The following is a 12,537-nucleotide window of genomic DNA, read 5'->3' on the forward strand; positions in this document are numbered from 1 at the left end:
CAGGGGTACAACTTTGAGCTTGTTGGGGTCAAATTTGGTGGCATGGTGGAGGTAGCTGGTGTCTAATGAATACACCCAAGAAGGGTGTACCTTGGTCTCCCCCAAGCTGAAAGTCAAAATATATAACTTTACTGTTTTTAAGGAAGACATGAAAATATACTCATGGAGATCCTAAGAAACAAAAGCTAATAAAGAGTTAGAAAATATAATATAAGCCAATTGATTCCACCCTGAAGAATATATTAGGATCACCTAGAGGGTTTTGAAAACATTATGAATATCTGAGTTGTACCTCCTGAGATTCTGCTTTAACACATATTTGGGCAATCAATGAAAATACCCTTAAAATATGTGTGAAACGAAAACATTTCAGAGAAAAGTTATCTCCAGAAGACCTGCATGAGAACTGTTAAGGGAAAGTGTTTCAGGCTGATATAAAGTAGCATCAAATAGAAACTGGTCTCTAGAGGAAGGAAGGGAGAAAACCTGAAATGGAAATTATGTAGGTAAATGTAAAAGACTATTTTTTTCTTGTTTCAATTTCTTTAAAAGACAACTCAGAATTTAAAGCAAAAGAAATTAATTGTAATTGTGAGGTTTATTTTATATCTATGTAAAATACAGATAGAATTACAACAGCACAAAACACAAAGACTAGATGATTGAAAGGATCTTCCCTCCAGTTTTAAGGTTGTAACATTTATATGATGTAACTGAATTGATTCAAATGAAGGCTGAAAATTATGATCCCTAGAGCAAACACTAAAAATGATATATCTAAAAATCAACAGAGGAATTAAAATGAAATACTGAAAACATGTAATTAACCTAAGGAAGGAAAGGCATATCAGTGGAACAGAAAGCAGACAGTGAAACAGGATGGTGCACTTAAAATGAATCCTACTAATAATTGCATTAAAAGTAGGTAGCTAGTTATTTCAATTAAGAGAAGATATTTTCACACTACATGAAAAATAAGATCAAACTGTATGCTGTGAGGTAAAGATGCACTTTAGAGAGATTGAATATAAAGTGATGGGAAAAAATGCCATGAAAATGGTAAACATAGAGGGTGATATGGCAATTAAAATAATACAGAGTAGATCTGAAGGTAAGGAGTATTATAAAAAAAATGAAGAGACATTTCATAGTGATGAAAAAGTAATTTATGAGAAAGACCTACCAATTGTTAAACTTTATACACATATAAAGAGAACTTCAAAATGCATGAAGCAAAAATTATGAAATAAAACAATCTAATACTTAATCATCAGACAAAAGGCAATTGCTTGGGCAAAAATCATTAGGACATAGACATTTATAGTCTACTCATTCGCAGTTACAGAACATTATACTCAGTACCTCCGAAATACATATTCTGTCATGTACACATGGAATTTTCACCAAAAGGACCATAAAATAAGTCCAGCTTTATTTCAAAAGATGACTATTTAACAGTGTGTGCTTGCTGATCACAGTGGAATGAAACTTCAAATCAATACCTAAAAGATATCTAGGAAATCACTAAATGTTTGGAGACTAACCAGTGCATTTCTAAATAGCACATGTATCAAAAAAGTAACCACAAGAACATTAGAAAATATTTTGAACTGAATTATGATGTTGCAGCAATCAAAATGCAATGCAGTGTTTAGAGGAAAATGTATAGTATTAAGTGTTTATATTAGAAAAAATACTAAATACTAAAATAGATGCTAGATGCTAAAATAGAATATGCAATGCAAAGAAAGTACAAATAAGTACAAAATAAAGTGGTAATTAATAGGAAAAGATAAAGAAAGTTAACAAGACTGAAGTTTTCTTTTTGAAGTTAAATAAAATTGACAAGCTACTGATAAGACTGCATATATAGTCAGAGAGAGCTTGAGAGTACACAAATCATTGCTAGTGTGTGGCTGAGGGGTGCACACTCTAAAAGGGATTTAGCCATCCACGTGCACAAAGATAAAGGAAGTAGACGCCTAGTGTGATATTACTTGTAATACATATATATTTTATTCTCTTTTATTTCTCATGTGATATATTTTTAATGGAATTGGTGTGCACAAAGAAAGGGAGAACAGAGAATTTCAAATAACAGATTCCCAATAAGATGTCCCAAATCCCCCATATCCTTGTAGGCAAATGCCTGGCCAAATAGGTTTGGACTAAAGTGGGGTCAATAAGGCCTGAAATCTTGCCACAAGTCTAAGGTAACTTCTGGCAAGGAATCGCAAGAAAGGAGTCAAGTCCTAGAACACTGGGACAAGAGAGACTCAAAATTCAAAACATACCACACAAATGCAACCTGAGATCAAGGTAATAGCTGCTATTGTCTCTGTCAAGGACAAAGAGTAAACTCCCCATGTGTTTGTCACCCATTTGTCTCTTCCAAGTGTCTTACATATTTCTTCTTCATGTTTCTCCTTCAAGCTTCCTCTACACATATGTCCCCTCTCTATTTATATATACACTTCACTCCTTACCAGCTGCCTTTTCCTAGGAAAAGGACTTGCAAACTGGGACTTGCAATTCACGGTGCCTGCAAATAAGGGTGGGGGGGTGGTGGGGAAAATGGAGCCAGTTTCATGTTCTTCCCCTTTTCATGGGAAGCAAGGGAGGAAGGAATGTCGAATCACCAAATCCAGAATGTCAGAAATCAAAGAGGAAATTTTGCTTCAGATCGTACAGATATTAAAAGAGTATAAAGAAAATATTATGTATCTCTTAATACCAATAAACATGACAGCTCTAAAAGAACTAGGCAAATGCTATGAGAAACACAAATTGTCAAATATGATCCCAAAATGTAGACAATCTGAATATCCTCTTTCTGTTAAAGAAATGGAGACTTTCTTATAAAGAAAATTTCATTTATAGATGGTTTCACTAGGTAGTGATGTCAAACATTTAAGAAGTGGAATCTACTCGGCGCTATCATGGCGGGTTTGCTGAAGAAGACCACTGGCCTTGTGGGATTGGCTGTAGGTGACACTCCGCATGAGAGGCTAAGAATATTGTACACAAAGATTCTTGATGTTCTTGAGCAAATCCCTAAAAATGCAGCATATAGGAAGTACACAGAACAGATTACCAATGAGAAGCTGGGTATTTTAAAGTGGAAACAGATGTTAAAAAATTAGAGGATCGACTTCAGGGTGGTGAAATAGAAGAGGTGATTCTTCAGGCTGAAAAGGAACTAAGTCTGGCAGGAAAAATGATACAATGGAAACCATGGGAACCTTTAGTGGAAGAGCCTTCTGCCAACCAGTGGAAATGGCCAATATAATGACATGTGTGTTGATGAGAAACTGATGCAATTAAATGTTCTGTTAAATTTAAAATGTTTCCATATTATTGGGAAAAAAAAAAGAAGTGGAATCTATCTTATCCAAACTACTCCAGAAATAAGAGATGGTAACACCATCATAATTCTGTTACCAAAATTTGACCAAGAAGTTATAAGAAAATAAAATTTCAAGTCATCCCTAAAGCAGATCTTTACAAATTATTAGCAAATTAACCTCAGTGAAAAGAATCATAGATCATGATCAAGTACTATCAAAGGAATATAAAATTGGTTTAATAATTGAACATCAATAAAGATCCTGAATAAAGCAAAGTTATCCCTTTCTACCAGTTCTATCCAACATTGTGACGATGCACCAACTTTTGGATGGGTTACGTTTACACTGACTTTAACAAAGAGGGCACAGATAATTCCTATTTAAATCACAATGTATATGCATTAAATGTAGTTTTTGGAAAATTACAGACCAGGTCTTCATACAAATATACAAAATAATTCATGACAAAATAAATTGATAATGATGAATTCAGCCTATTATAATTTAGAATTATAAATCAAGAAGAGCAACAAGTGGAAACTCTAACCAAATGAAGATTGCACTTAGGCACTTAAAGCAGAAAGTTCTTCCAGAAAATTGTGGAAATTGCAAATCTCTATCCATGTACTTTTGTTGCCAAACATTGTGTGGCTGCCAGCCTTCTAGAAGAATGCTGAATGAGTGGTCTCAGTAAATTCCAGCCACATGTTAATTCTGGTTTATGAATTCCAATTTTGGTTTCTATCCATAACTCATTTAGTAGATTACTACTGAGTAGCTCTAATTTGTGGTTGAGTGACTATCTGAGAGATAATCTACAAGTTTGGAGGGAAAGATTTTCATGTTTGGATCTGCTTAAGACTCATTAGGTGGCCCATAAAGAGATTCACTGCAGAAAATATGGCTCTGGGGAAAGAGATGGAGCGGGAAGGGAGAAATGCTGTATCAGAATACCCAGGGGGAATGTGTAGTTTGGAAACAAAACCGTGCTTTTTCACAATGCTTTGATTTATTTTTAGTCACCGTAACTCATTGCTTTTGAATCTAAAATAATGTGTTAAAGGAGGGCATGAGATTACGTTTACCCAAAGGGAAAATGTACTAAAAAGCTGCCAAAGCATTGAGCTTATAAAGTTGGTATAAATGGAGTGATAAGATAGTCCCCAAACTTCTTTACTCAGAGATTCTGTTTGATTGGCATGGATGGCATTAGTTGAGTCTCCAGCTTTAAGTCAATGTCAGAGACACCGGCAGGCTTCCTTATAGGCCCTCCAGTGATTCCCTCTGAGCCTCTCTGTTACGACTTTCCTGTATTACACTCTCTGTTCCAGTTACTTTGGCGTCCTCATTGTTCCTTAAACAGCAACCACACTCCTGCCTTAGGACCTTTGCACTGACTGCCTGGAATGCTCTTCCTTTAGATGTTATCATGGTTCATTCTCTCGCTTAACCTCCAGTCTTTTTTTAAAACGCATTTTCTCATTTTCGTAATGAGGTCTTGTAGGGTCAGGACAGGCACAGTGCAGGTTTTCTGATCCAGCAGACGGTTAAAGAAGAATCTTGGAGCCCTCAGTGGCTTTCTCAGGCTTTTATTGAGCTTTACATGTAGTGTGGCAAACAGGTACACGGCAGGCAGGGGTGCTGGAGGGCCCAGGAGGCCCACCCCCGGGCAAGTCTTCACTCTGGGCTTCTCTGACTTCTCTCTCTCCTTCTTCTCTCCTGCCTCTCTCCTGCTTCTGCTTCTCTCAGTAACTACCTCATTACTCCTCCCATGGCCCACAGAAATAAACAAGATAGTTGCAACCATGTAAGAACTGCAGGTGCCCCATCAGGCAGGGCAATCCTAATGGTGGGAGGGCAGAAAAGCCTGAAAGCCCATTTACCTTACAGGTCTATCATGACCATCTGATTTCATCCTGCAAACTACCCTGCATCCTTCCCCTCTTGCTCCTGAATGCCCTTATCCCATTCTATTATTTTTTGGGGGGATAACACTTTTATCTTCTGCCATACTATGTAATTTATGTAATTATTTGTTTGTGATATCTATTGAGACATGAATCTATTGAATGAGGTTTTGTTTTATTTTTTTAAAGGATGGTTTTATTAGGAAAAGGAGAAAAAGAGAGGAATCTGCATAGTCACAGGAGGGCAGGAGAGCTGCTGCTCCTGTTTTGCAAAGGGAAATTGTTTTTAACAATATATACCTGCGGAGTCACACGTGGGCAGGAGAGCTTGAGTTAGGTTTTGACATTCAGGTTTCTGATATTTGGTAGGTCTATTTCCTCTCTGTTTTATAATCCAAAGAAGAGAAATGTGAACATTTTGGGCCTTTCTGATTGGGCATATGTAACATTTTCTCATATTTAATTTGAACTGTGTAGGGAAAACAGTGGCTCAGGTTTTTTTCTGCCCTCCCGCCCTAGTCTCTATGGCTGGCATCTGTGGTCTTATTTTCCTCTAGGTTGCATTACTTCCACGGTTACCAGGGCCTGAGAGACGTATGCGCAGGGCACACACGCCTGTGATCATGGACACCCGGGCCAGAGAGCTTGGGCATGCACATATGTAAATGCAGGCACCTGGGCCTAGCAGCTGGGGATAAAAGGAGCTTCTCAGCTCTGTGATGGCCGTGTCACTCTGAGGCTAGAGACCTCAGTTACTTGCTCTCTGCCTGCTGGCCTGTTCCCTGATTCAGCGTGAAAGGCATGTTAGAGATACTGAAGGCTCCAAAATTCTCTTTTCATCTGCATGCATCGACAATGAACCTACCCGGCCTGGGACAGTGGCCCAACATACTGCTTAATAAAGTAATGAAATTTGGGCCTCCTGTGGTGGTGTAGCGGTTGAGCACTGGTTTGTGAGGCTGCCCGCAGCCTCCACAGCACCAGTTCGATCCCCGTCGAGGGTCCCACAAAAAAAAAAAAGGTAATAAAATTTTTCAAGACTTGTTCTGTTAGAATTGTTTACACTCAGTTCTGATCTAGTTGGTTCTTAGGCTTGAAAACTCTCTTCTTGGGCCTCCCCTGGTGGTGCAGTGGTTGAGCGCTGTGCTGCCAAGCTGCCGCTGCCTCTGCAGCGCCGGTTCCATCCCCGGCCGCAGGGTGAGGGTCCCACATGGCACGCAGACCTCTCCTGCCGCCTGCTGCTCCCATCAGCAGTGTACTTCGGTCCTTCTGCCTGCTCTGCTCCCTGCTCTGGCTCTGGTGAATTCTCTCACCCTCCCGCGCTTCTGACTGTACCCAGTGCATGTATGAATAAATAAATAAATCTTTAAAAAAAAAAAACAACTCTCTTCATTCTTACCTTTGCTATAGGAGATACTGCGATGTACCCTGTAGGTCCCCCTCAGGGTTGAGACATTAATTCTCCCAGATGCTGGGAGTGTTAGTTTCTGATGGCTCTTTGGGCATTGCTTCATCCCAAAGGAACTATCTTCTCCAAACTTATAACTCTCTCTGGGAATCCCACATTCATTTACAGGTTGAAATGGGGTACAAAGGCCTCACTTCATTGACTTATTTGAAAACAACTCTGAAGGGCCAGAGATGAGGCTTTACTACAGCTGTATCATAGTTTAATTTCTTTCTGTCTACTCACATTTTCTCTACTGTTTTTCAATTGTTCCAGCAATTCTCCCTAGTAAACTTCTTGCACAGAAATCTCCATCTCAGAGTCTGTTTCTCAAGTCACTCAAAGACAGGACTAGAGTGGCATTTTGGAGCTGTATTGCCCTCCCTGGGTGGCCAGCAGTGAGCCCATCGTCGGTGCATGAGGAGTTTGGAGAGCTCTTGATGGACTGTAGCTGGAGAGTTGTTTAAACTGTTGCTTATGGTGAAGTGGGATAGGACTTAGGGATGCTGATAGAAGGGAATGCCCTGGGTGCATTCAGGTATTGGATAGGTTCTGGGAAAGTAGTGATTATAAGGACAACAGAATTGGATAACTTATTGGAGAGAGAGAATCAAAGGTTGAATGTAGCTAATTACTAATTTAAGGTGATATCTTAAAGGTATAAGGAATACATGGCTAGTTGTTACTTTTATTGCTACCCATTTATTAATAGTTCACTAGTTTTCCTCCTATAAAGCCACATGAATGAATAAGAGCCATAAGAGCAAATTCCTACCAGTTCAACTAAATAGAAATTCTAAATGCCATTGCCATACTAATATTATTACTAGAACAGATTAATAAGGCCTCTCTGGTTCATGTTATGTGGCTATTGATATGCCAAATCTGTTGTCTTTTATTCCTATCAGGAAAGAGTACTAGACGCTCTTGCACTCAATTGGAACAAACAAGAGTGTACATTTATAGTCTTTCTTATGTCCATTCTTAATAGAGTTCAAATGGTACCAGACCATCTAGATGTCCTGTAAAACATTGTATAGGTCTAGCATACTGGTGGCATTATGCTCATTGAACTGATGATCAAGAAGTGGCAAGTATCAGGAGGTCTTGGTATGACACATGCACTCCAGAGGGTAAAAGAGAAACCCAGAAGTTCACCTTGTCAGTGAAGATTTTGTGGCCTGACACCTGTTGGGATATTCCTTTAAAATAAAGGACAAATTAATTTCCTGATGTACCCTCCACAAATAAGAATTAAATGCCTGGTTGATCTTCTGGGTTTATGGAGACAGCTTGCTACTTTCTTGAACATTATGCTCTGATCCATTCAATGCATTGGGTCCAGAGCTAGAAAGGCTTTGTATCAGGTCCAGGCTGGGCAATAGATTAGGGAAGGAAGATCTTGCCCAATTTTAGTAGTAAGGGAATAAAAGAAGTTCCCATTGACTTAGAAGACATGGTGATCAGGAACTCAGAATCCCTTAAGGATTAATTTCTGATTCACTCTACCACAAAAGACTCTAGAACAGCAGAAGTGCTAGTCTATAGTGAGGGAAGTGGAGATGGGTAGTAGAGGAAGGAAATGATGGCTATCAGATGTGGTCTGAGAGCACCTGTAATGGCTGGACTATGGTTTACCCTATTAACACTCAGAATCCTGAAGGAGTTATTCTTAAAGTGAGAAACTTACTCTCCAAATTAAGTGGATGCAAGCAGCGCAAGGGGTGAATTGTGATGGATGATTGTAGTGTGTGCCCTGGCTGCCCCTCCAGGTCAGAAAGACTCATCTTCCCACCTGATAGGTATGTTGCCTGCTGCTAGCTGCTAGCTGAGCCCTTTTTGGATATGAAAGGCTATACCAACCTTCAGGGGTCCCATGGCCTCAACTGAAACCTCCCTTGCAACTGCATTACATTTCAATATCCTCCCCTCCCCAAATTTATCCTCATTCCCTTACAGGTGTTATTTCCAAAACCACTCCCTATCATGCTTCTTTTCTCAGAGTCTGCTTTCCAGACAATATAACTCACAACCAGAAAATCTAATATGTCATCATAATCCTCTGTTAGATTTAAGACATTTGGAAGTCAGTTGATAAATGGAGACGCAGTCTATAAGTGCATGTGACACTTGGTTCAGAGTCCACTGAACTCCCCCCTCCTTCCATGGTCATTTCCTTCATCCCTCAGTGTATAATCTAAATGAATATATTGGCAAATGGAATCTTCAGATTGATTTCCTTACCTGTGGTTCTTAGACCTATAGGAAAGGCCTAGTGCAGGCCTCTGAGGTTGCCACTCCCACCTTATTCCCTCATCTCTAACCAAGATGATAATAACTCAAAAAGCAAAATCTCATAATGGTGGGATGGCAGAAATTAGTGCCACCTAAAGAGATTTTTAGTGGGGCTGAACTATATTCCCACTTTATTCATCTGTCTGATAATAGACTGCTTTAAATTTAATCAAGTGGTAGCTCCAATAATAATGGTTTCATATGTATTGTATCTTTATTTGAACAAATCAACATAGCCTCTGGCTATGTTACTTACTATGTAACTGCTGATCTGGCAAATGCATGATCTTCAATTCAATATCAAGAGGGAGGATCTGAAACAGTTTGCAATCACTTGAAATAGAAAATAGTATTCATACTCCAGACCTATGCAATCTCTTACACTCTTTGTTATAAGTCTGAAGACACCTTGCTTATTAGGCATGCTTCAGAACATCAGACCTGTTAATGATTTTGATAATATGTTGATTTAGATCTGCAGGAGCAGATGGCAAATACTTTGGGTTCTCTATTAAGAAATATGTTCTTCATAAGATGGGAAATAAACCTTAAAAAAAATCCAAGATCCTGTCACATTGGTGAAATTCTAGAGATTCACTTGTCTGGGGACATATTCATGATCTATATTGTATTTGTGGTAGACCAGAATGTTCTATAGTGTCTCTGGAAAGCTCTAATGGGATAGTTACAGAATAAAATCCTAGGGTACTAAAGCAAGGGGAGAAGTGAAGGAGAAAACTATTTACTATTTGAGAAGCAGTTCTCCTTACATTACTGGACCGTGGTTGAGACTGGGCACTTGACTATAGGACAGGAAGTGACTGGAGTTGTCCATAATATCCTGGGTATTTTCACACTTACCTAATCAGACAGGAGTATCAGCAATCCACTGCACCTTAGCATGTTTTAATAATACTATTGCTTGTAAGAATTTTATGGAAATTTTACATTTGGAACATGAGTAGGTCTGGTAAGCACAGAAAGTTAAAAAATAGCTGATTCAGATCTTTTTGCACCTATTCTCTTGCACCAGTGCCTCACTTATGGCCTCATTGAACTTTCCTGTAACCAGCTGATCAAAGAAGATAAGTCTTGGATTTGCTTATGCATGGGTCAGCTTGAAATGTGGGTACACTTGAGGGCCTCCCTGTTGGCACAGGGGTTAAAATCTCAGTGCTATTAAGCTATCACCAGCCACTGAAGCATGAGTTCGATCCCTGGCCAGATTCCTAGCCACAGGGTGCAAGAGACCTCTGCTGTCTCACCTGCTGCTCCCCTCAGCAGTGTATTTCAGTAGATCTGCCTGTTCTGCTCCCCACTCTGTCACCCTCCCCCACTCCGCACCTCTCGCCTGCACCCCAGCTCTTGTATGCATAAATAAATAAATATAAATCTTAAAAAAAATATTGGTACACTTGATATAATGCTGTATTACAGCTTCATTCAGAGACGCCTCTCAAAGAGAGTGTAAGAGAAATCCTCCCGGTGAGCAGAGCTTAGACAGCACATTGGCAACCAGCTTTGTGTGGAGGATGAAGTAGTCTGAGGGAAGGACAAACCCAGTTTAATGAGTAGTGCTGAATGATTGAGTTTTTTGTCAGGGGCTTAGGATGAGAAATACTGGACACTTGAGACAAGAAAATCTAGAGAAATGTGTGGAGGTATCTAGGGGAGTGTGAGGATCATTGTGTTCATCTCAATGTCCAATAAGAAACATCCTCTAACAGGAATCACAGAACAACCAAGTGAATAAGATGATTCTCCAGTGGAAATAAGCGAGCTCCTCTCCTTTGGAACCTCAGTTCTTGTATGGTGGGGCTATGTATATAGTAGTCATGGGCGTGGAGATTGGAGTTATACATGGACCCAAGATCATGGACATCACCACAAGGTTGATTGACCTGCTGTTGTCATGGAATGTCAGAATTGTCAGCAGTTGAAATGAATCTTGAGTTTGATGTGGGATCACCGAGGAGGAAACCAAACAACTAACTGGCTGTAGGTTGATTTCATGAGAGCTTTTCGTCATGGAAACAATATTGAATCATCCCTACTGGGAATATTATATGATCTAGCTCTGTTTTCCTTTCCTGCCTTTAGTGCCTCTGCCAGCATCACTCTCTGAAGGTTCACAGTCTTTTTGATTCATTGTCTTAGGATCTTAAGTTCCATCATTCCAAACCAGGAGGCCCATTTTACAGTGAAGGAAAGTGATAACAGGCACACAGCCTTGAGATCCATTGGTTGTGTTGTATTTCACATTTTTCAGAAGTGAATGGTCTAGTAGAAAATTGGAATGGGTCTCTTTTTTATTTTATTTTATTTTTCCTTTTCTTTCTTTTAAAAAATCGTATTAATTTTTATTGAGATAACATTGAATTATAACATTGTACATAGTTCGGTGGTAAACGTTCACACCCTCTTCAGGTGTTTGTTACAACACCATGTCCACCGTCAAAGAGACAATAATCTTCCTCTCCAGTCCATTGGACTGCACCCCCATTTTCCCTTTCTGGTAGACCTGATTCCGCAGGTCATATTTTTAGGGTTTGTTTTGGTTAAGTTTTGCCTGTTCTTTTGTTTTGTTTCTTTATATTTCACATCTGAGTGGAATCATCCAGTGTTTGTCTTTCTCCTTCTGAGTTATTTCACCTAGCATAAGTCCCCCAGTTTTATTCATGTAGTTATAAATGAAAAGATTCTATCTGTTTTTAAGCTGAGTGGTATTTCATCATGTACCTGTGCCACATCTTCTTAATCTACTCTGTTGTTGGGCATTTAGGTTGTGGTCATAATGTGGCTATTGTAAATAGCACTTCAGTGAATAAGGCATGCATGCATATGCTTCAATTTTTTTCTTTTCAATTTGTTTTGCACTCTTTGGATAAATACCAAGGAGTGAAATTGCTGGATCATATGGTATATCTATTTTTAATAGACGGTTTCTGTCTTTAATCCAAATCTTTAATCCTTTTTGAGTTAATTTTTGTGTATGGTGTAGTTTAATTTCATTTTTCTGCATATGAAAGTCCTCATTTTCTTTTTTAAAAAATATTTATATATTTATGCATACAAGAGCTGGGGTATAGATCAGAGGTGCCGGGGTGGGGGTGATGGGGTGTGTGTGTGTGTGTGTGTGTGAATTCACCAGCTACATAATGGGGAGCAGAACAGGCAGACTGACTGAAATACAGTGCTGGGGGGAGAAGTTGGCAAGCCAGGAGAGGCCTGCTGTGTCATGTGGGTTAGCTTCCTGGCCAGGGATGGAACCCTGAAAGTTTTACTTAATTATCTATCCATCCACTAATTAAAAAAAGTGTTTATTAACCAGAATCTCATAACCTCCCCCCCAATAAAATAAAGTGTTTATTAAGGTAACGTTGGGTTACTCTATATGTTTTAGGGGTATAGCTTCACATCTGTATGGTTTCACATCACTACAAATGCATGTTACCACATGATACCCACCACCAAATCACCTATAATTCCCCACCATAGTTCATCGGGTTCTTACCCTCTTTGCTCTCACCTCCCACCCTAT

At 39.3% G+C, this 12,537-nt stretch overlaps 1 protein-coding gene across 1 annotated transcript; it reads left to right on the forward strand.

Moving 5' to 3' along the window:
* The first annotated feature begins 2,930 nt into the window (after nucleotides 1-2,930).
* Nucleotides 2,931-3,353, forward strand: LOC119259735 (NADH dehydrogenase [ubiquinone] 1 alpha subcomplex subunit 5-like). Its single transcript, XM_037528707.2, is given in 2 exon segments — nucleotides 2,931-3,117; nucleotides 3,120-3,353. Coding segments are annotated over 2 exon segments (348 nt in total). The 5' UTR covers nucleotides 2,931-2,939; the 3' UTR covers nucleotides 3,290-3,353.
* Nucleotides 3,354-12,537: the final 9,184 nt, after the last annotated feature.

This window comes from Talpa occidentalis, unplaced genomic scaffold (assembly GCF_014898055.3).
Source record: "Talpa occidentalis isolate TD23 unplaced genomic scaffold, MPIMG_talOcc4v2.1 talOcc4.5, whole genome shotgun sequence".
Lineage (NCBI taxonomy): Eukaryota > Metazoa > Chordata > Mammalia > Eulipotyphla > Talpidae > Talpa > Talpa occidentalis.